Consider the following 24,686-nt stretch of genomic DNA (forward strand, 5'->3'; position numbering starts at 1 on the left):
CCGAGGTCCCATCCCGGGAGCGCCCGCCCGACACCCCGCCCGGCCCCGCCCGGCTCATCCCGCCCCGCCCCGCGCGCGTTCCCGGATGGAAGCGGCGCCGCGTGACCGCTCCTCCCGGAAGTGCGGCGGGAGCGGGAGCGGGGCCGTGCGGGAGCCGGGAGGTGCCGAGCGCGGGGCAGGGACGGGACGGGGCCAGCGGGAGCGGCGGGGAGCGGGCAGGGCAGCGATGCGGCTCCGCCGCCGCTCGGGCTCGCCGCCTTCGCCCCCCGCGGGGCGCCGGTGACCGTCACACCCTGCGCGCCCCGGCGGAATGAGCCCCGCCGCGACCCCGCCAGCGCCGCGATCCGGTACGTGCCGGGGGACCCGTGCGGGTCTGTGCGTGTGCGGGGCTGGGAGTGGGGATGGAAAAACCTTTGTTGTGCGCCCGGGTGCCCCTGCCCCGGGCAGCGGCCTGGCGGTGCTGCGGGGAGGGCAGGGCGGGAGCGGCCCTGCCCGGCGCTGGGGCGGGCGGTGCTCGCACGGATGGGATCCGCTGCTCCGGCGATCCACTGCTCCAGCGATCCAGGATCCCTACCTTGGGCTCCCGCAGGCCCTGGGATGAGCGCTTCCAGCCGCGGAGAGCCCAGCCAGGCAGCGCGTTGTGTTCCGCCTGTGCCCTCGTTATCCCCAAGCGCAGTTTGTTTTGGGAAGTTCGCGTCTCGTAGGGAAGTAAAAGAAGGAAGGGAAGTGGAGGGGGTTTTTCTCCCTTCGGGGCTGCAGAGAACTTTGAGGGAGGTTGTAGGAGCGAGTGAATAATGTGTAAAACAGCTCCTGGTTGATTCATCGGGGCTGCGCGCTCCATCTTAGACGTGGTCAGGAAGTGGAGTTGACTAAGGCTGGGTTTCACCTGATGATGTCGCCTGCTGAAATTCCCGGGAGTCCGGGGGAATTTGCATCACTTTGAGCCTCTTTGAGAGCACAAGTAGGTGAGAAAGAACGTAAAGAATGGAAAACAGCAAAACAAAGGAGGCAACAGCAGCGATGTTGCTGAGTTCCTGTTTCTTTTTTTTTGTTTTTTTTTTTTTTAACTGCAGGATATAAAACCAATCTGTTTTAAAACGTAGCTTTGCTTTGTGGATATATTCTAAACTTGTTTTCTAAAATGGTGTTAAGAGTTATAAAAATAGTGTTTAAACAAAAAGGATTGTTTTGAGCCTCCTGCCAAGACGAACAATCTGTGACAGTCAAGCTGGGTCATTCCTTATTCTTATCAGTTCTGCAGAATGCATTATTTTGATAGATATCCCATATGGTTACAGGAATTTTTACCACAGTGGTTGTGAGCTGAGCCATTTGTATGGCTGCCAAGGCATTTTGTTTTAACTGTTGAAAAAAGGCTTTGTTCCTTTTTGTGTTTTTACTAAAACCTTTATTTCTGGTAATAAATATCCCTCTTTAGAGGGACAGGTAGTACTCACTGTTACTTCTGAAAGTTTTACCTGGCTTCTCTCTCTCTGGGCCTTCTGGGATGTGAGGACAAATGTAAATGTTTGTGAAGGATTTCCAGTGTTTGTCTACTGCATGGTGTTTTCCCCCCACTCTGTAAGTGGATATTTACTCAGGAAAGGGAAAATAATTTTTAAACAATATGTCTTTTGTATATAAAGCTGCTAACTTTATATAGGCTTTGGTACATCAGCAGAAACTGCTTTTAACTCTCTTCTGGAAACCTGAGATTTTATATATCCAGAAATATCCTTCGTGTTATATTGCCTTGAAACAGCTTTCTGCCAAACTTTTAACTTTGGTACTTTGCAGTCTGCTTTTAAACTGTCAGTGAAAATAAAGAATTACATTCTGTGCTTGCATAGGCAGTGCTAGCTACTTGTTGCTATTAAAAACTTGTATATACCATAGACGAATATAAAATGAATTTGAAAAGCCACCAGGGTTTTTTCTGGCCCTAATCACTGATTTCAACTGTCAGTGCATGCTCTTTACAGTTTTCAGATGTTCAGTTGAAATCACATATTATAAAACTGTTTTTTTCCTCTTTTTTCTATGTGTTATGTTTCTCTCTGTGCCTTTGAAAGCACCTAAACGTAAATATACAGGAGAGAAAATGAAACCAGTTGTCATTATCAACATAAGTTAAAGTGGAGAAGAAATCGCCAAGGACACCAATAGGTAGCATCGATCGACTTGCACATCGATCTCATTAACTTCTCTCTTCATTCATTCTTCCCAGGTTTTCTGTCTGCATTTGTCGTTTTTCCAGCCTTTCATATAGAATCCCTTCACACCTCTACCTTATCTGTTCACGTTTTTCTCTTTACATCTCATGCCCTTGTAGAAGTGATTCTAATCATAGTTAGAAATGTGTCCTGTTGAATTCGTTTCCAGGCTCTGGTACATGCTCAGGCATAGGCTTCCGTGTGTCTTGCATTGCAAAACTACCCCATCCTGTTTTGTTCTTTTTCCTTGTGTTTTCCTGTTGATGACAAGTGGATATTTTTGGTGTTCTTTTTCTCACAGTTTTTGTGACGGGTTCATATGCTCCTTATGGGCATTTCTGTCTCGTTGTAAAAAGCAGTTGACAACGTGCTGCCCTTTCTGCTTCCTGCTTCCTAGCAAAACATGGTTAAGACTAAGGAAGTGTAAATGAGGTTGTTACACTCTCTAGAAACAGTAACCAGATACTCGTTGTAGTAAAATCCTGAGGTCTTCAAAACACTATGCCCTGGATCAAAGCATGGACTGTGCATTTTGTTGTGTATATTCTGGGCCTTGCATTTTTAGGATAGAATAGGAGACACTTGCCTCAGTGCTTGTCTAATGCCTGAGCCATCACATCAGAGACTGTGCTCTCCAAAAGGCTCTTGTACCTTTGGCTCTTGGCGCTGCCACAGATTGCCCAGAGAAGCTGTGGATGCCCCACCCCTGGAATTGTTCAAGGTCGTGTTGGATGGGGCTTGGAGCAACGTGGTTTAGTGGAAGGTGTCCCTGCTATGGCAGGGGGGTTGGAACAAGATGGTTTTTAAGGTACCTTCCAACCCAACCCATTCTATGATTCCACAATTCCCTTTCCCCTCTGCAAAATATGTGCATATTCACAAGAGACTTCTTCCTTCCTTTGAATCCTTGAGAAACTATCCAGTTTATGTCTTTAGCAAGCTTTGTTTCAGTTTCTTCTTGTCCCACTGATACCAAAAGTCTTCCTATTGGAAGTAGGAAATCTCTCCTTCTGTTTGTGCTCAGTACTTAGAGGAGAATTGTTGCAACTGTGTGAGAAATTGAGGTGTTTTAATAGTGGTAATTTAGATGTTGTAGTAGTTTTTAACTGAGAGAAAATGGACACTTGCCTTAGTTCAGTGGGGTTTTTTTAGGTAGTGTGTATAAGTATGTTGCAGAGTGTGTATTTCACATAATTTTTTTTTTTCTTTCTGTAATGTTTTAGCTATTCAACTTGTGTGGTGGAATTTTGGCAGGAGTATATGTTGAATATTGGAAAGAGCTTAACCTGAAAAACCTCAACTCTCTTGGTTCCATTTTACCCAAGTTTAATAGCTTTCCAATGTGTTTTTTTGTAACCTGGTTTAAAATTATTCTTTGTCAGCTATAAAGGTTTTTTATGGAATCACTTTGCAAGCATGTATGTGTCTGTCAACGTTGTTGTGATCAGTGTTTGCATATAGCATTTGGGAAATGTAGTGGAAAGTGAGATACTCTTTCAGCTGGTTCAGAAACTCATTGGCATGGAATAATCCAAAGAGCTCACATGTCCAAATTCCCTAAATTAAATTACTTATCCTTGATACTGCCTTGTATCTCTCAGAAGCCATTTATCACTTGATTTATAATTTTTTTTGGTGAAAAATATTACGCTTGCCACTTTTAATTGGTTACTTGTCTCTTTCTCTCTGTGGAAATCATCAAAAATAGATGATATAAACCGAATGTAATATGTTGCTTTACTGAAAAAAGCTAGTTTCCTTGTCAGGCTGCTTCTTCAGAGGTTAAAGATGGACTAAGTGATTTCAAAGTGGACTTCACATAAAGTTCAGTGCTGGATGAATGGGGAGAAATATTGGTGTTGAGTTCTCACCTCTGTAAAAGAGGCTGCTGTATGTACTTGTAACCTCTTTTTTTAAGCATTATAAATGTCTGTGGGCTTTCCCGTGATTTCATTGCTAAATACAAGGAATGAAGCTGGTGGGTTGTGTGAGCACTTCCAAGATGGCAATTTACTTCTTGCGTGCCTGTGAAAGTTTTGGTTTGGTTTGGTTGTTTTTTTTCTTGTTTTTGTTTTTTGAGACAATTGTTTTTAATGGAGCAAACTTCAGATCTCAGCTCTTCTAGCTGACAAGGCATTATTGGAAGCTGCAGTTTGATTGTACTCACGCTGTAGGATTGCTTTGGCACAGGCAGCTGCTGAGCCTGTAGTTGGTGGTACCTCAGCAGCTGAGTAGGGAACAGCCTGTGCCAGTTCATCCGCCTTCGTTCGCGTGACATTTGCTCTTTGCACTGTTTTGTGACTTGACTCCTTAAGTAGTTCAAAGGTGAATTATCATTTGATGTGTAATTTGCCTGGCTGCTTTAGAGAAAGGAAAAGCAATTGTGTGCCAGGGAGAATGCAACAGAGTAGCTCTTGGCGTAGGCAGTGCTGCTGCTGGTGGAGTAAATGTCTCCAGCAGTTGGGAAACTTCCAAAGTTCATGGGGTGGGAACCTCTTATTGTTGTGCAGTGGAAAGGATCACTGGGTGAAACTTGGGAGCCAGGCTTTCTCTCGGCCTCCTTCCTGGTTGTTCCTTTAATGTGTGTCCCCTCCCAAGAGCTCGCTTACCAGTTGGTCAAGTCTTTTGCAAAATCGATTCATAGGTAGAGTTATGAGCGCAGATGAAGGGAATGGGGGGAGCAATGACTTGCTCTTGATTTCCTTCAAACTGTTTGTTTTCTTGTGTATTAAATGTTCAGCAAATTAATTAGACTTGGGTGACTAAAAGAGTTTGGGGTAGTTGCTTCAGCGGTTGCTTCCTGAACAACTGAAATGATGTGTAGCTGCACAACTCTGGCCCAAGGAAGAGCTGGTATTACTTTCTCCTGTGGTGTCCTACTTTCTAGCTCTCTGTTCCATGTTGACTTTTTATTTGGAAAATTTCTTTTCACAAAAGTTTTAATTTTCCTGGCTTTCTTTAATGCATATTCGGTTTCTAATTGATGAATCTGTTTTTTCCATCAGCATGGCCTGTAGCCTGTGAAGGACAGTTTCAGTATGCAGAATTTAAGTTAAAAATCACTGGTTTAAGTTGAAATAAAATCTAAATACATGTAATTTGTTGTTTTGAGAGCTTAATGTATTAACCTAATGATTCAGATTAGTTAGCTAATAATTTTTTTAAATTATTTAGAGGAGGCACATGTGTACTGCCTTCACCATTGAACACAATAGGGGTCTGAATTAATCTGTAGACATTTCCTCAGCAACAAAACCAGTACTCTTTGGTGGCAGCTTTTCTTAAATTTTAAAACAGATGGATTCCTTGTTAACCGAGATTGATTTCAGTGTTACTTGTTTGTTTATAAACAAAACTCTTGAAGATGAAACCAGAACTGTTTTGTAATCGATTTAGATAACGAGTGCTTAAAATAGTTTGTTTCAGCTTTGGGGATGCTGCAATATATAATGGAAATAGTAAATTTTAGCTCCTTTTTGTCAGCATCAGATGTATGGGCACACTGATATTTATGTATCAGATGGAATTACTGTTCTTGTAACAGGACAAAATACAGTCATCTTAACTGATGTGTCTGTGCTGTGTGCAGAGTTAACTGCAGCAATTATTTGTGTTCATCTGAATTTGTACCTATTTTTAGGTGTTTTTTTCATGCATTTGGAAAGTTCTTAGAGCCTGTATGAACTCATTTAAAGACTTAAGTCGTACTACTTCAGTTCTGGAAATGTTATACTGGAAACCAAGTTGTCCAAAATCTTTAGCTGATTTGGGTAATTGTAGGTTAATGTAATCCATTGCTGTACTGACTGTCCAAGTGGGTGTGATCTCACTCTTGGGTCTGGGACTGTGCTTGGCACATGGTGGTTTCGGAGGAATAGAATGTATGAAATGTACTTTCAATGTTTTTTTGATTTTTGCAGAACATGTCAAGGTAGATTTTTTTGGTTACTTATGTGCATGGCAGGAGAATAATATTTGTGTTGCAATATGGGGTGATATAGTTTATAAGAAACTGAAAATCCTTTTACTGAAGAAGTTTGCATAAATACACTTTTTGCAAGTTTTGCAAAATACACTGATCAGGTGGTTGATCTAGGGGAAAAAATACAGTAAACAGATATGGTAGTCTTGAATGAATACTGTTACATCCCAAGAGAGGCTTCTGATTTGGGGAGTTCCTGTCTTGCTTATAGCAGAAGATGCTCTATCAGTAACGTTCTCCTAAAGTGGGTTGTAATCTTTAAGAAAAAAAAAAAGGCTGAGGGGAGGGAAGTAAAGCATGATACAAGTAGAAGCAGAAGAAAAGCTTCCATAGGCAGTAGACCACTCAAAATTCATGTGTGGTAAACTTTATATCCAGAGTTAGTTGCTATGATTACTTATATTAATAAGATTATCAAACAAAATCAACCTTTTTTTCTGTAGTCAGTGGTTTTGAATATTGTTTTACAGGCCAGGCATCATTTTTAATGATTTAAATAGCAGTTGTGTTTGGAAATGTGCCATCTCTTCCAACAACTGTGAGACTCCACTCACTGAGTGGTGAGAGGAAAGATATATGGCAGTAGCATCATCAAGTGTTAGTCTGGGTAAGTAATAAATTAGAGTGTCTGGGCCTTCACAGAGGTTTTCAGAGGCACTTGTAAAGACAGACTCGTCTCTTGATGTTGGCTGACTTCTTGATTTCCTGGTATTAAATTGCATTTTTTCCTTCTGTTTGTTTTCCTGCTTTGGGAGAGCACTTTTCTGTGGCGGCACTGCAGGCGCTGTGCTGCATTTGACGAGGTGGCCTCGTCGGGATGATTCACACCGGGGCTGTGTCGTCTGTGGATGGAGGCAAAGAGCATCTGCTTCTGGTCTGCCTTGTTTGGCAGCACCGAAGATGAAACCAAATCTGTTTACTTGCCACAGCCAGTGGAGGACTTTGCAAGCCCGACTGTGCTTCAGCAAAGCTGGGAGGGATATTTGGCTTGCTGAAGTGTAGCTGTCAGTGGGCGATTGCTGGGGGTGATGCAGCCTGTGCAAGCACAGCTTCTGGTGACAGACACCCACGTGGTGGCTTGTGGAGTGTGTTGCCAGAAAGAGCCTCTTGAAAGCAGCTGAGGCAGCTCATGAAAAGAGAGTTTGGTGTGATAGAACTTTGCTGCTCTTTATCAACCCCGTTGCTTCTGTCAGACTGAAATCTGCTTAACTGTGCCCAATAATCAGGCCACCCTGACAGCCTTGCACCAGCCTCTTTGCCTTACTGTACTTTCCAAACTTGGGGAATTTTCTTCTGTGTTGAGCAACTAAGACTGTGCCGTAAGTGGGAAAACTTACAGGGAACTGCAAAGGTTTGAAATTGCTTTAGTTGTGGAAAAAGGGATCTTAAACAGATTACATTTGAGTTGTTCTTAAATCCAAAAGTATAAGCAAAATGGTATCTGGATGTTTTTTAAACAGTAGAATGATAGAAATTGTGTATTTGTCTTTGAACTTCAGAAACTAGTTTCTCTTGGACTGAATTTGGCAGCTGGGCTCAATCATTCTTATGAGTCACCTCCAACTCAAGATATTCTGTGATTCTATGAACTTTTAGGATTTTCTTATTTACCTCTGTGGATGTAAACCTGTCTAGCTGCGGTCCAATACTGAGATGTCAAGTTTTGCTTGCCTTGATGGCTTTCAGAGATTCCAGCTTCATTTTCACCAAAGCAAGTGAGTGTGCAGCTTTACCTCTTGACCTACCTGTCTTTCCTAGGATGTGTCTAATCAACTGTTGTGAATGAAATTTATTACCCAGTCCATTGAAATTAGTTCAGTTACAAGAATATTTGGGTGAACTAGCACAAAATGCACTTCGGTCCTCTGACAGAAATGAGTTTGAGGGTTTTTTTCTCAATTTCCTAGCTTATGAGTTGTTTTTTGCACAAAGTCTGATCCTCAGGCATGGAACAGGCCTGAAATGAGCTGTAGCTCTCAACATTTCCAAGATGCAGCTGTGTGAACAAACGTATCCACTGTTTGCCACGAGAGGTAACAGGGCAACAAGTGAATGATCAACCCCCCTCTTGATAACATCTGTGAGTACGAGCTTTTGGCTGCTGAAAGCAGTTGTACCACTTCAGTGGGAGCTTTGCAGGTGATACCAGTCTGCAGAGGTTAATGGGCAGAGCATTCTGCTGTTCTGAACAGCTTCTCTGCAGCAAATGAAAGCACCAGTCTCTGGAGAGCATAGTCCAGTGCTTTTCACAACTCTTATGAATTTTAAACGAAAAGAGAAACAAAACAAAGCAAAACACCCCAAACTAGCTGTGAATCTACTAGAGAAAGATGTTTTTTTGTTACAGCTGAAGTCAACTTTCTGCTGGCTAATTCAAGCTTCTGTTTCAAGTGCAAAGAATAAAGTCAAGATTAGCATTTTCGACTTGGTGAACTCTTGATTGTGTGTAACTGGAGTATTTAGGGAAAAAATGTCTTTATTTAATATAGTTTCACATGTCACTGGTTTGTTGGAGTAAGAGTAATGGAGTGAAACTAAGGAGGGGAAAAGATCACTTTGGCTGTATACCAGGAACAAAAACCCAACAGCAATAGTTTATTAAAATAGAATAGTTTCCCAAGAGAAGTTGTGGTGGAAATACCCATCTTTTGGGTGCCATAAAACTAGACTGGGCAATGAAAATGAAAAATGCTGTAAGAAATAATCTTGCATTTCTTCTCCAGGGAAATGGATAGATGACTGCTGTAGGGAATGGTCTGGGATATCTGATACAGAGCACAATGGGTTTCCTATACTACAGAACAATAATGCAAGGCTAATGCTGAGGGATTTTTATCAATAAGCTTGGCTGATGTAAACTAGATGGTTACAGCTGAAGCTCTGCTGAGCCACTAAGGTTTTCTCTCAGCTGAGGTAAAATTCAACTTTATTTTTCAAAGGCTTAGGATAGGAAAGAAAATTCAGAGAAAAGCCTGAAAGTTACATGTACTCGGCTTCACAGTTTTTACAGCTAATATCATCATCACCTTGCTAATTTTGAGCTGCTGACTTCAGTGTCATCAGTTACAGGTGGAGCCCCATCCTCCTGAAAAGTTGGGCATTTCACATGTGCTGGGTTTTGCTTTGCTGGGGCTCTTCTGCTGGAACTACCATGAGGATTTGCTTTTGAATTCTGTAGTCTTAGTTGCAGCTATTTTAGGTTGTCTCTGACCCCAGCTGCCTGCCCTCCCTGCTGGAGTTTGCTGTCCCCTGGGCAGGGGTGACGGGGTGTATATGTAGTTTCTCAGCTGTCACGGTCCAGTCCAAGGTAGTATTTTTTTCTCACTGGAGAAGCGTGGAGAGGGTCAGGAATTGGCCTGTGGTGTGGGTGCTGATGTGTGTGTATGTGTGTCTCCTGGCTGGGCACAGGCTTCCAGCAGAGCTGGGGGATGGCAAGGCTGAGATTTTAACCGTGAAGCACATGGGAGTAGCCAGAGCTTATGATTTAAGCCCCACAGCTGGTTTGGGTTTGTGTAAACTTGATTGCTGTTGTGCAGTTCCGGGGAAAACATGTACTTAAATAAGCATTTTTTAATATTATGTTCTAAAAAAGCCTCAAACCCTTTTAACTGTTACAGGCTTCTTCTTCAGTAAGTGTCACAGGATCTTCCTGTGCACAGGCCAACTTCCCTTCTCTGGCCCTGAAAAAGAAACCTTTTGTATGTTAGAAGTACTATAGGTAATGTAAAGTGTAGTTTATCCTTAACCTGTAGATTTTCTGACTTAGGGGGTGGATATGTGTGATTGCAATTGTCTCAGTATCAGTAATTCTGTTCACTAAAATGATGCAGCAATAGATAGGTTTTTAATTCAATAAATACTAAACACTGTATTTAAATTTTCTTAAGTGTATCCTGAGTCTGTTTTCAGAGAAGCCAATGATGATACTGAACAAACTGCATAACTGCCTGAGCTTAATAGACCTTTCAAATGTCTGTTGTTGTGTTGTGGATCATCCATCAGGAAACTTAGTTTTTAGCAATTCTTTCAGAAAGATCATTTCTGAAGAGATGCAAATCCTGCTAATTAATAAACAACCTTATCTTTCACAAACTTGGGTTTTTCGTAAGAAATCTTATGAATTTTTGTAAGCGTAACTGCTTATAAGACAAATCCTTAAACAGGAAAAACACCCCAGTTTCTTCAGCTGGATATTTTTTTAGTCTCTGAGATTCAATGAGAAAGATAATGTCTCCTCTGTGGATTTGAGCAGCATTCCAGCCACAGGAGTTTCGTGCCACTGGATAAGCATGACCCGGGTGAGAGTGGCTGTTACACAAATCCTTCTGTGACCAAGGAGAAAGGGACGTGGCTTTCTTCACTTTTAAATAGTTCGACCTGCATAAGTTGATGCTACCTGGAACTGGTGAGCACAGTGGAACGTTGCTTCAGATGGGGGAGTGATAAGTGGCTTTTACTTGGGCCTTAGAGTGCCTTTCACCTGAGAGGTAACTATTTGGTCTGGTTTGTTTGTTTCTCCCATCTTTAACTTCAGAAATGTGTTCTTGCTCACCCAAGAAGTGATAAGATGGTGAACCTTAAAGCACTTAAGTGTTTTTCCCAAGAATTTTCCTCCTCAGTCATTTGAAAAACAAAACTAATTCCTTGAATAACAACTACTGATAGATAGTATTATATGTAACACATATTACTTATATAATACTACATAATACTTTATTCACTGGTGATCATTTAATGAGAGGAAATAAAATCAATATCTCTGTAAGTAGAATGTGTTTATTTTGAATGGGTTATTGGAAGCTGATTTTATTGAATGAAAGGGTTATTCAGTTCAGATTTAAAAAAAAGAAAACAAAATTAAAACTTTTTTCTGTACAATTAGACAAACTGTATTTGGGTTCTGAATTGTGTATTTACTAGGAATAAAAAGCTGGAGGAACAGGGTGTTATTGCCAGTTAACCCTCAGAGGGTGATCTTTTATTTCAACCAGTGATGAACTATCAATATTTCCAAAGGGAGGGGTGTGTGCTGGTTTTGGCTGGGGTAGAGTTAATTTGGTTGCTGGCTGGGGTTAAATCACGACAAGGGGAAAAAAGTTATTTCACAACAGCATTGCATTTCTCGAAATGTTCAGCCCTGCTCAGGAGAAGACCATCACCATTCAAGGGGAATATGCAGTGCACGCGGGTGGGATTTGCTGGTATGGCCCAGGAGGGAAACACTTTGATCCTGGAGGCTCAAGCCCTGGGAGGAATAGAAATTGGAGAGAAGAGCCTCAGCAGGGACTGATCAGCCAGCTCACAGTGTTCTTTCCCTCTCGTTCCTGTGGGAACAGGACAGGGTCACTGATTTGCTTGGTGAACTGATCTGTGGGTTGGGTTCTGCCAGGCTGGATTTGACTTTCAGGGTGTGTTGGATACCCTGCAGAAGGCAGTTTGTTTTGCCATTCCTGCCAGTAATTTGCTGACTGTAATCCTCATTGAAATACAAAGATAAACCCTTGCCATGGTCACTGCTTAACCTGCAGCACCTGCTCCTGTGCCCCTGTTACACTGTCAGTGCTCTGGAGGATCTCCTAGGATCTGGTTAAACTGAGCTTCTGCTCCTAGGTGTGAGAGCTGGCCCAAGATCCTGCTAACAGGGCAGTTCTTCAAATAAGTTTATGAAGTGTTCTGTGGGTTTATTATTGGGGGAGTAGAGAATTTTTCTTTGTGTGTGTTCATATGTATGTGGTGCTTTCTTAATAAGCTAGTCGTTTTTGCAGTGAAAAAGTTGAGATAATTCCAATGCAAGATGTAAGAGACTGGGAATGTGTTCTTGTCTAGCTCTGAGAGGTTGAAAAGTAACTTTGTTTAGAATAATGTTGATAAATACTCAATGTCAGAGAAGGGAAACAAAATATTTTTGAAGTTCACGTTATTGATATAGGAAGTAGGTTTGAATCTTAAGATCTCATCCTAAGTTAGGAAAATAGAATGCTAATACAGCTTTTAATGAAATTCCATGTAAATACATTTTATGGAAGGTAGCCCATGCTTGCTTTACACTGTATGTGTAGGTAATAAATTGGCAATAATCAACTTCAGATGGCTTGAAGTTAAACACAAATATTTGTTTGACTAGAAGAGCACTTCAGTTGAATCCTAAATAAAATGTACATTGCGAATTTCTCTTTTTTTATGTTATGTGCCTACTTGCCCATTGTTCTGCAAGTAATACTGAGCTCTGTGAAGGTCCTGGTTTATCAGAGACTGGTGAGAGTTTATCAGAGAGCAGAGTGATTATCAGGTGAAGCCAATACCTTCCTTAAGAGACCAGTAGAAGAATTGTCAAGCCCATCATGTTTGGGGTCAGGGAGTACAGGTGAAGCAAAGTATCTTTGAGCTTTTCTATTTTTTTTAATCTAAGACAATAAACTCTCAGAGAGTAAAATCAGCACTGATTGCTGCACCCCATTCAGTATATCACTTGATTAAAAAAAACCTCAAACAAACAGCAAAGGTACTTGACACCCTTCAAAAATACATCTTGCTTTCCTTTTGAAAACCAGAAACTTGTTTTGCCCTCATCTGCTAAAACTTGTTTTGCTGTTCCCAGTGCAAGTTCCTCAGATGGCCAGAGATTCCTGCCTGGCAGAATGGCCACACTGACTGGTTTGCTGAGCCCTGTCCAGACAGGTATGACATTGCCTGAAAACTCTTGGAGCTATGGCCTGATAATGTCCTGTCACTTCTGGTGCTTTGTTCAGGATAGCCTGCAGAGAAATAAATGCAGGTTGTAGCATGAAAATTGTCCCTCCAAGTTGTTTCATCCTGCAGACAGCAGGCCTGTCGTCCTGCACTTCACTGATTTAATTCCGCCCAGTCGCTCTCCAACTGGTTTTGTGAACTGCAGCTCTCTCTGTTCCCAGCCATTTGCCCTAATGGGCTGTGATGAGGGGTTGGTGCTTGAAAAACCTTTTTGTCAGAGCTGATGACAGTGGCTAATCAATGATTCATAAACAATTTCTTCAAAGTAGTATTTAGTCTTCTCCCCACGCAGAGCTCAGCAGAACAAAGGGTGGGTGTGTAGTTGCACCTCTGTCCTCACCTTCAGGCTTCCCATGCAGCGTCCACTTTACCCTGGTGACCATCAGTGGCCACTCAGAGTGGGTAAGACTTTTTAAAATTGTGCATCCAGGCATACTAAAAAATACAAACAGCTGCTCAGCACAGACTCCCAGGATAATATCAAGTATTTAAAGTTATTGCTTTCTCCTAGTTTTCACAATCGAAAAGTTTGATTTGCTTAGTAAATCCATGTGAAAACAAGTGAGATGTAAATCTGCTTCTCAGAGACGTATCAGGAGGTCATGAAAATCGGCTGCCTCATCCTAATGCTGTGATTGGAAGCTTTACAAAAAGCTGAAGCTATTTTGAAAGACCTGAAAAGTGTCCTTATGTAAAATCAGGCCTTCTTTCAGGACCTGAGTGAATTAAAAGCACTAGGTGAAAGCATCCTCTAAAGTATGGATGCCCTGGGTAGAGGTGGTACAGAGACAAGGCAGCAGATGGACCTGAAAATAATTGAAAATAACTACCTTTACTTAGAGTTAAATTCTTATTGAATCAAGCTGATTTAACTGTGAGACAGGAGGGGACAGGTAGCTACTGGTAGCTGGCATGAGGTCACTGAACACTTTCTTAAAGAGATCCTGTACAGCAGTTATTTTCAGGCTTTTTCAATTTAGAAACCCCTTCAGAGCAGATTTGTCTCAGATCTGCTGCTCCTTCATGGTTACAGGGAGCTGACTGGTCCAATGGACTGAAGAATTGAGGTACAGATGAGAGATGAGACAGTCCTGTGCATCTCATGCAAATGACAGAATAAGGAATGGGCTGTATTTCTTCTTGGTTTTAGCTTTGAAGAATTGAAGAGCAGCAAATAGGTTCAGTAAAGCTGAGTTAAGCTGTTCTAACCCTTTCAGGATATGGTTCTGCGTAAAATCAATCATGTGTGTGGGGAGCAGCTTCAGTTGTTATCACTGACTAGGATGTGCTTCCTGAAATAATGGTAATATAAGTGCTAATATTTGCTTTATGAAAGAGAGATGTTCATGTGTATCCTTCTCTAGAATTTTACTCTGGGTGGTTCTGTACAGAGAATCAAAGCCAGTTATAAACCTGTAAGCAAAATCTGTGTAAACACAACAATACATATGTTTCCTGCTTAAAATATGGGGCAAACAAGTTCTATTATATTAAATTTAGGAGTGCTATTTGTTACTAGTTTTCATTTCTGACAAGTACTAATTAAGTACTAAATATTGTTGTAAATAAATGCAAGTTTTATTTGGGAAAAAGTCATTTATGAGAGACAGCTGAACTGTAGTTATGATTAGTCTTCAGTGTCTCAGTGATCCATATCTTGCAGGAGACCTATTCAATATTTTGTTTTCATCCTGTCTTAGCAGATCTGTTAGTAGAGTGATTATATATCATCTGCTTCCTCATCTGGTAAAAATTGGGAATTAGCTTTGTTTTCAGGGTTTTATACTTTTGTGATTCAGATCCCCATGTCAGCAGGCTTTAATGTGGAGAGGCTACTTCATACCACAACTGAGTGAGAAGCAGTACCAGAAAGGTGGGTGGGAAAACATCCACTGAGGATCATAGCCATTCACAAAGGAGAATTCTTCCTGTAGGAATAATTCCTACAGGAATTCCTGTAAACTCCTTTACCTCATGAGTGAGTTACATGTGGTCTTGCAGTGTCTTCTTACCAATGTTTGCATGAAACCTTGTTTCTAAGTGTTGCCCATCCCTGAAGGAAGAGTTCTAAGAGTTCCAACAGTACTGGTGATGTGCAATCAGGCCTTTTGAGTAGGGCAATTAATGCTGTTCTATCACAACTAAAAAGACCTTTATGGCAAATGTTGCGGGAAGATTGTTGCCCTAAGTGATAGCAGGATATGTTTAAAGAAACTTTCTGTACTAAGAGAAAATGTTTTGTGGCAGAAATAATTGACTTTCATCTGGTTTGATCAGGGTTCATTTCACTTTTTAGCAACTTAATGGAGCGGCTTAAGTGAAAGGCTGTGCTTCTGGCAGGAACCTGTCTGCAGGTGAGAGCAAACCCTCCCTAGAGCAGAGTCAGCCCAGTAACCCAGAGCTACCTCTGATGGGCCCACCTTCTCTCATTAGCCAGGTTCAAAGGCGAGTAGGCTGACTAATGGTGTGTCTTTAGGTATTATGTGATGGATCTGGGCATGTGACTCAATTCCTGATGGGCAGGAGAAACTGTAGCACTCTATTAGGTGGTAATTCGTAACAAAATTGCTTCATTTGCAGTTAGAAAGTTCTGGAGAGTTGGTGAGTTGACTTCAAACTGGTTTTAAGCTTTGTACTTCAGTAGGGAACCAGCACATGGTTGTGGTGTGGTGATTTTGGTTCTTGAGTAGAAGCTCTTGGAGTTAAAGATACAAGGCATCCATGAAAGACGTGTGGAGGAAATTACTACTTTTAATGCAAGTTTAATTTCTTACCCTCCCTTTAGAAATCTCAGGGTTGTGTGAACATATTCTTCTCCCAGGTGGCTGGATGTTCTTCTAGGGCTGAATGATGCCTGTGTGGAACACTAAAGCTTTGGTACTAATAACTGAGTGTTCACAAGGCCCTGGTTATTCTGCAAATCAAAGGAGAAGATCCTAAAGAAAGCTGTAACATGACTGGAGTGGTCAAGGTGGTAATTTGCAAAGGGGATGTTGAAATATGGTCATTAGTGGTGTTGTGTGATGCATACATAGGTGCTTACTTTTGTAAAGCATTGCATGAGTTCAGCCTGCAGGTTTTGAGCACCAAGAGTTGTTACAAGTGTGACACCCAGCAGAGCCATAGCCATTGTCCTCTTTTCAGGTTTAATTTTCAGATGCATCATTTAGTAAACACAGTAATGTTGATTTCTGTATTTCCCACACTTTAAAAAGGGTGAACAAAATCTATTAATTACTTTTTTTAGGAGAATTACTGAAGTTTGGATTGCTGTCTTGATTCTATAAACCTGCAATAAGTGGCAATGTCAAGGGTTCCCACCCCACCTCCTCCTGGGGAGATGTCCAGTGGACCTGTGGCTGAAAGCTGGTGTTACACACAGGTAATCTGCATAAATTCCAATGACTTTATTTTCTAGTAAAAGTTATTGTTTAAAAAAAAAAAATCTAAAGTTATTGACATGTTGAAAGATTATAGCTGACAGTCTAACTAGCTCTCATAGTTAAAGCTTGATATGTAAATTAAATTTACTTAATATTTTCTACATCTTTTGTTCAGGTTAAAGTAGTAAAATTTTCCTACATGTGGACCATTAACAACTTCAGTTTTTGCCGAGAAGAAATGGGTGAAGTTCTAAAGAGTTCTACCTTTTCATCAGGGCCAAATGACAAAATGAAGTGGTAAGGTCTTTATTCTAGCAGCTGCTTTTGGTTTTTTGGGGTTTTTTTTTATTTACAAAAATATGAAGTTAAATAACAGATAAATTTTAAAACTTGGACATTTCTTGGAATTTTACTATATGTTTGAATTGGTTCTTATTTCAAAGTTTCAGCAGTCCCAAGGGGAACATTTGTTTTGGTAGCATGTATCATTGTGTCTTGTAGAAATATTTCTGAATTTATTGTGGATACCATTTAAAAATTACAATTTGTCCATTTTTTTCAGGTGCCTGAGAGTGAATCCAAAGGGATTAGATGATGAAAGCAAAGACTATCTGTCATTATATTTGCTTCTAGTCAGTTGTCCAAAAAGTGAAGTCAGAGCAAAATTCAAATTTTCCCTACTGAATGCTAAAAGAGAAGAAACAAAAGCAATGGGTAAGGGAATATGAATGTGTTGCATGTGGATTTGTAAGAACATCCTGGAGAACATCAGCAATGTAATTTTTTTCAGTTGAGAACAGAATTTAATACTGAGATAAACTTTAAAAATATCTTTTTAATATCCTTTTAGAAACTTAATTAAAAACTCCTGTTCATGTTTCGCACGTTTCTGATCACTGAGCTATGTTAATTTTATCCTGAGCAGTATAAATTACAGCACATTGCTAACTGCTGTCACTCCAGATTCTTGTCACCTACTTTTTCTAGCAGATTATTCTTGCTTCCTGTTAGTAGAGGTGTATTTGCTTGTTTGTAGCTAAAGTTGGAAGTGTTTGATTTCCATAGTTAATTAGATAAACATGCATGGCTGTTTTTTTTTAGATACTCCTTTACAGTGTTTTGGCCTGTTTCATCTGATTTACACTGGAATTGGTTTAAAAACATGAGCCATGTACCCAGGGAATTAGAAGACTTTGGAATAACTGGTGATTTGTTTTAATTGTTGCGTTGATATGAAAAATGTATGGAAGGGTCATATGGAAGCCCCACCTTCATTGGAAATGCTTTTTGGGAAAGCTGGAATTCTCGTGAAAATGTGTAATTTATTGCTGATATGCATTGAATTTGTGCTGCTGCAAGTCCAGTATATGAATAATCCCTTTTACTCCAGGATTTAAGAGATCTTGCAGGGTCTGTTCTGTTGCAAGTTCTGAATTTCTTCTAAAAAGTTCTGCAGTTCTTGTACCCAAAGTTGATGTTCTTTCTCCTTGTGTAACTAGGCCCATTTGTAATCTTTAAGTAAATCCACAGAATTGAGTGCAAATCCAAAAATTAAATTGTGGGATTTTTTGGAAGGGAAGTAGATGTTTGTGTTTCATGTATATGTTCCACTCTGCTTCATGTGTTTCACTGATGGAGATGGTTCCCTTCCCTGCAAGCCTCCAGATTCTGGAGCTCATGTGAGCAAAGATACACTTGTATACATTTGGTGAATCTTTTGGCTTGAGACAATCTTCTAGTCCAGTAGTGGATTGGTGTTTGTGATAAAATGTGAAACTGCAGTGTGTGCATCAAAAAATATTTTGAGGTATCATAGAATCACAGAATTGCTAAGGCTGCAGGTGACCTCTGGAGTTTGTCTGCCCCAAACCCCCTGCTGAAAGCAGGGTCAACTAGGGCAGTTTTCCTGGGACCTGTCATGCTTTGGATATCTCCAAGGATATAGACTCCACACCTTATCTGGGCAGCTTGTTTTAGTGTTTAATTAGATGGTGCTGCTCCTTTTTTGCCTTAGGGGTTCACTGCAGGCTCTCATTCATTTGTTGTCTACCAGGACCCCAATCTCCAGTGACTTGTTTCTTCCTGATCAGTAGGTCTGAGCAGACAGTGAGCACAGCATTGCTGACATTGGCCTGCCCTCTAATTCTGACTTAAAAGCTCTCAGCTGGTTCATTATCCATTGCAATGCTAAAAATCACAAGGTGTCAAAACCCCCAAATCCTGTGAATAGGTGTGTCTTCAGTTTCTGCAGTAGTAGCTGTGCTGTATTTGGCACCACAGGAAATGTAAATATCTTTTCACTTTGGGAAATTAGCAACAGAAATCTTTTTCCTTGGACTTTCCAGCCATTTGCCATCTGCTGGAGATGCCATGTTTTTATTTATACAGTGAAATTATGCCCCACTTCAGATGTCCTTTTTAAATTGATAATTCATGCACAGACTGCTGCCTTCAAGTGATGAAGCTGTGTGCAAAATAGAGAGCAAACTAACATTTTAACTTTATTAAAAGAAAAATACATTTATACTTTTATGCTGCTTTATTTTTGTGGTTTTTTTATACTTAAAGTGATACTGATGACTTAATTTGGGGGTTAACACTGGTCGTTGCTGGTAAGAGTAAAATCTAAGTCTGCAGATTAAAGAATTGGACTGAATCTAGAGAAGAAAGTTTTGAACCCTTTTGGAATGTGATTTTCTGATTTATTTTTTTTTCATTCAATTTAATGAGGTTGAAAGTTGACCAGTATGTGAAAACACTAATCCAGATGCCTAAAAATCTATGTGATATTTTTTAAAATGTGGTTTTCTTCCTTGGTGTCCAGATTTAAACACGTGAACAGTGGTTTGTGTTTGCTGTGTCACCCTCAAAGCCCACACTGCACTTCAGTGAGTGCATTTCCCTCTGTGTTCTGCACAAGTGAGGGGTCCTAGTTGATACACGGGTGTGATAAGGTGACAGGGACAGAGGCACCACACCTCCTGCAGTGTCAGTTCCTGAGTGGTTCTTCACTGCATTCTGAAAATACAATCAAAACCTCTACACTGCATTTTTCTTGATATAATTCTAGTGAAAAACTGTTCTGAATATCATTTTTCCAGCTACTGGTGGTGAGGACAATGTATGATATGTATGTTTTCTAACATACACAGTGTAGCACGTGGTCAGGTGTGTTCCAGTGATGCTACCAAGTTAATTAGTCTAGGGAGGTGTGACTTTCCTCATGGCTTTATTTTGGAGGTTGTAGAAGGAATTGATATTTTAACAGATTCTGTCATGAAAAATATTTTCCTTTTAATACAAACTTCTGACTTAAACTTCTGAATTGCTCTCCAGAAGGCTAAAGCATCTCCCCATCCAGCAAATCAGATGGTGATGCATTTCTTGCCCAGCTTTTTTGGAATGAAAGGAAAGTTCTGTCTTGGAGAATTCTTCATGAGATCCCTCCCCGCTTCCCCTCTGGTCTTATTTCAGAAGTATTCTTGCTCTCTTCATTTTGAATGATCTTTCTAAATATAATCCAGAATATGCTTTATTCTATATGTATTCTTAAAGCCTTTCCCAAACAACTTCTTCCCCGTGTTTTAGTTCTACATAAAAGTATATGGTGCTCTTTCCTGTGGTTCAATCTGGGAAACAAGTGACACTTTACAGTAAACAAGCCATGCAAAATACCTGATCTTACTGAATTATATGTGTTTGCACTGAAATGACTGTGGAAACTGTTTTTTTGGACTGTGAACATTAGAACTGGAAAATAAGAGTTGTGTGGTTACAGCAAATCTAATGGATTTGAAAAAAAAAATTCATATAACTATGGCTAAAAGGTAAATGTAAAAGTAAATAATATCTTTTTATGACCAAAAATTAGTTTGGTACTTGAAAACTTATATTTCTGCTTGGCTATTTTAATGCTTCTACTGTATTTCTAACTGATTTCAACCTGTGAAACAAGATTTTCCATTTCAGGAAGAAGTCAAAACAGATTGTTATGACAACTGCAGAGCATTGTCAGGATGTGTTTGTGGTGACAAATTCATTGTAATGGTACTTCCCTGTGAACAATTTGTGTTTTGACACGTTGGCATTCTTAAACATGAACTGAAAGACTCCTCATGCTGGGAGGTGCCTAAGATAGATCTAAAGAGTTGATATGGTTTGAATTGCAAATTGTGCTCTACTAAGTTCCATCAAGTGTTTTATAAAATAACACTATTACAATATTAAAAAGCTTTTAATCAGTTGTGGGTTTTCTGGAAATGTGACACACGATCCAAATGTGTGATATTGATTCGGGGTTTTTTATTAACACTTAGCCTTGATGTAGAATGATGGTAGAGTGAGGTGTTGCTATTTGTTAATATTTGCCTTTAACTTGCTCTGTTTGTCCATAACTGTTTGTTATCAGAAAGCCAAAGAGCCTATCGATTTGTGCAAGGCAAGGACTGGGGGTTTAAGAAATTTATCCGAAGAGACTTTTTGCTAGATGAAGCTAATGGTCTTCTACCAGATGACAAGCTTACGTTATTTTGTGAGGTAAGTTGATATTTGCGAGGTTTTAAGTGGTAAACTTTTAAATAAAGCGGTTTATATTCTAAGAACTAGAGATTTATGTTGACCTCAACAGTAACATGCTCTAGAAGTTGTCTACTGTAAACGTGTAAAATACACATTTACTTGCTTTGTCTGCATTGCATTTTGTTTTCTTTTTTGATGCATGTGTGCTGAAATGTGAAATGTCTGAACTGATCACTTGGAAACTGTTGGAGTTCTCCGTGAATCTGTCAGGAGTATGTTAGAATCAACTGTAGAATTATTTATACATGTGCATATATGCTGTCTATAGAAGTGCTGTTTTACTGAGGTCACTTTTATTTAAAGAAGCTGTCTTTGGAATTAGAGGATTGTTTTTCTCTGGATAAGCAAAAGGAAATGTTTACGTACTGGTTCATGTTATAAAAAAAACCCCGAGCTAATTGCCAGAATCTTTGTTCCTGTGATATCCTAATTGATGGCTTTAACCAATTAACAGGTCTTTCCAGTACATTAAACACTTTATTTTTGTACTAATTGTTACATTTTGTTTTCTGGGCAAATGCAAGTATCCTGTAGAAGGTGTGCTTGATACTGAAAATTAGTATTGAGAGCTGTGGTATAAATTTAAATTCATGGAGTATTATGGTTCGCTTCCATAATATCAGTTATGTTGGTAACCTAAATTATCATATTAAAATTCAGTAAAAAGCTTACTTAGTGTTAAAAATGGAAACTAGGGAAAGTAGCAGTGTAAGTAGAGTGTATGTTAAATATACATTGGCCGGTTATCTGGGCTGCCATAAAGTGATTAGTGACTTAGGAGGATGATAGATGCTCTAACTGCTAATAAGTTTACTTTGATCTGTGTATTTACAGGAAATGTGTAAAATTGTCTTGGCAAGATTACAATTTAATTATATGTCATTATGCTGGGTAGGAAGAATAATTGAAATGTGGCCCTTGAGACTAGATATTGCAAATATAGTGCATCTTATTTTCATTTAGACAAGTTAAATTAGCTGCATGATAAATTTGTTATGAATACAATTATTTGGGTGATAAAAGCAGATAAAACAAGTGTTTTATGGTTTTATAAAGATACTTTTGAGTATTTTCTCATTTTAAGTTGTCCTCTTAATGAACACTTTGATGTAAATGAACAGCTCTTAAAAGTAGTGTTTGGTTTTGGAAATAGATCACTCTCTAATTTTAGAAATGAAGTAAAAAAAAAAGTAGAAGAAATACTGAATTTTCCACAGAGAAATACTGTTATTTAAATTTTGATGCTAATTGTTGCATGTAACTGTATTTCCCTACAAAATTTTTTGATGTTTTAATGTGAGTGACTTTTGTGAAGTGCTTGACCTATTCTGATTATAAATGCTGAGGGAAGTAAAACATGCAGTTGTGCATAGTGAACATGTTAAAATAACTTCTGGCTTATTTCAGGATAAGGGAAAAAATGGCAATTCAAATATTTTAAGAATTTATTTAGATGTGTGATTCTAGCTCTTCAGCTGCCATTAGAAATAACAGGTGTTGTTTGAAGGACTTCTTTCTATAGACAAGTCTGAAGTTTTTGAACTTTTAAAACTTAACTTTAAGTGCTAATTTCTGTGTTTGCCTTCCTACTTGTATCCTGGTTGAAAAACTGACTTACCACTTAAAACTATATTGCATGAGACTTGTCAGAAACAGCAGGTGTTTAGTGAAGTCCGACTGTGTTGGTTGGCTCTTCCTCCTGTTGGGTTGCAAGAAGATTATTTGGTCACCTTTGGCAGCAAAGAGGTTCCTAAGATCAGCTGGATGTGCCCTTGGATTGGAACTTGAAGGGTTGTTAAGTTTAAATACTTTGTGAAGTCTGGTGCTGCCACTGATGAGTGGCCTTGTGATTAAATACAACCTCAATTTTGGTTGTTTTTTTTTTTTAAGTGAACTGATCTCTGTTTCACTCAATTCTCCCTTTCTGTATAATCTCAAAGTACTGAAGCCTTACAAGTGTTTTCATTTGCTAATGGAATAGTATATTCTCTGCAGGGATGTTTTTCCTCATGAGTGCTTTCACAGATCTCTTACCTGGCTTATCATGAGAGTAGTCTAGGGAATCACTTATATCTTTACTATTAGATCACCACAGATTCAAAATCAAGAAAATTATATCAGTTAATACAATAATGTCTCACACACAGAACTTGTTCAAGTTGATGAATTTTCAGTCATTATATGGGATTAACTTGGTTGGATTTCAGCTTGATTTAAATAAATTAAAAAAGGAAAATGCGGTTGATTTTAAGCATATCATCTGGACAAGTGAGATATGAAACATCAGACCCCTGCAAGCCTTTGTATTTAGAATCATTAAAAGTTCTTGCTATTTATAGACAATACATGCCGGGCCACTCAGGTGGAGGAGCCTTGAATTAAAATTTTGCTTGGGTTGTATGTTAAAACTGTAGTAAATTGTTGTGTTGCACAACTTTCGATATATACTAGAAAGCATTCTAAAATGGAAGCTTGGAAGGTCAGTGATCAGTTTAGGTGCACATGAAGAGTGTGTAGATGACCTTCTCAGGCACTGTCTGTAGCGACCAAGAGGATGCTGAGTGGACAACGGGGATCATGAACTTTGAGTCAAGGCTCTGGAGAAGCACAGCTCTCCTCTGGCAACAGAAGATGAGCTTGGCTAAGCTAAAACTTGCTTTTTGTGTATGTTTATCTCCTGAAATCACTGTGTGTGTGAAAACTGTGAAATAGAGAGCACAACAGCTCTATAATTTTTTTCAGTTTTACAAATGTACATTCTTACCGTGACAGGGAAGATTTGCAGTGCTTTGGGTTTCTTTTTTTTTGTTCCCTTTAAAAGGTGGAAGAATGTAAAGGAATTTCTTATATTCATAAGGGGGAATGGGTTGATACAGGGAATTATGCAATGACTCAAATCCCCAAGCTGCTGTCATAATTGGATCATCCTCTTCCTCCTCTGGTCTGGAGTTTGGTTTGCAGTGCTCCAACTTTCTGTGAAGCTTAGCTGTGCTATTTTTGCTTTATGCCAGATTTATTCCAGATGCTGTGCCTCTGGAAATCAATCAAAGCCCTGATCCTGGCAGTATCAGCATTTTCTCTTAACATATAACCCTAATTTTCTGTATTTGGGAGATGGAGTGTTCAGGGTCTTGTAGCATGGCTCTTTACAAAGGTTTTATTCTCATGTGTGTGCTCTCAGACAAGAGAAGCAAAACCTACTGAGCTCTTCTGTTTTCCCTCATTAAAAGGATTTAGCATATGAAGATCCCTGAAAAAAGCAAGTAAGAGTGCTACTGACCTGTTTGCTTCTTATGTGAAAGACTTAAACATGGAGCATAATGGCAATATATTCACTTCAAATACAGATATTTCACCATTTTCTTCAGTAGTTCTGTACAGAAATTGCATCCTGTGAGCATGCATTTCATTATGGAAGTTACCTACTACATCTGGTATTTTGAAAATAATGGCTTTTAATCTTGTTTGGAAAACAATCACTTATGATTCCTGCCTCAGCTGGACACAGTAAAAGGAAATAAGGAAGGAGCTGTTACTTGCACTTAGTTTGCATACCACATTGCAGGTTAAGTATGAACTTACTGTCATTAAAATAAAGGGTATCTGATTAAAAATTTCTATGGGTTATTCTTATGAAAAGTTTCTGTGACCTTGTAATCCTGATGATATGTATAAAATTTTGTATATATTTTATTTAAGTGTAAAGTGTTGAACTGGTGATTTAACTCTGAAATAGTTAAACTGTTAATTTAAGGGGTTTTTTTGATCCCACTGATATCC

At 39.5% G+C, this 24,686-nt stretch overlaps 1 protein-coding gene across 4 annotated transcripts in view; it reads left to right on the forward strand.

Annotated features, from left to right (window-relative positions):
* Window positions 1-245: 245 nt before the first annotated feature.
* Window positions 246-24,686, forward strand: part of SPOPL (speckle type BTB/POZ protein like) — a 63,181-nt gene continuing 38,740 nt past the window's right edge. For 3 of the 4 annotated variants that reach the window (XR_001877249.1, XM_017830202.1, XM_017830200.1), the window contains exons 1-5: window positions 246-347; window positions 16,193-16,327; window positions 16,504-16,625; window positions 16,891-17,042; window positions 20,737-20,864. Coding sequence is in view for 3 of the 4 variants with exons in the window: in XM_017830202.1 (XP_017685691.1) it covers window positions 16,250-16,327; window positions 16,504-16,625; window positions 16,891-17,042; window positions 20,737-20,864 (480 nt within the window). In the remaining variant the exon portion in view is untranslated. Of the gene's footprint in view, window positions 348-12,853; window positions 12,874-16,192; window positions 16,328-16,503; window positions 16,626-16,890; window positions 17,043-20,736; window positions 20,865-24,686 lie in introns of those variants that run through there. The other variant, XM_017830201.1, reaches the window with a different exon arrangement.

This window comes from Lepidothrix coronata, unplaced genomic scaffold (assembly GCF_001604755.1).
Source record: "Lepidothrix coronata isolate B3197 unplaced genomic scaffold, Lepidothrix_coronata-1.0 Scaffold175, whole genome shotgun sequence".
Lineage (NCBI taxonomy): Eukaryota > Metazoa > Chordata > Aves > Passeriformes > Pipridae > Lepidothrix > Lepidothrix coronata.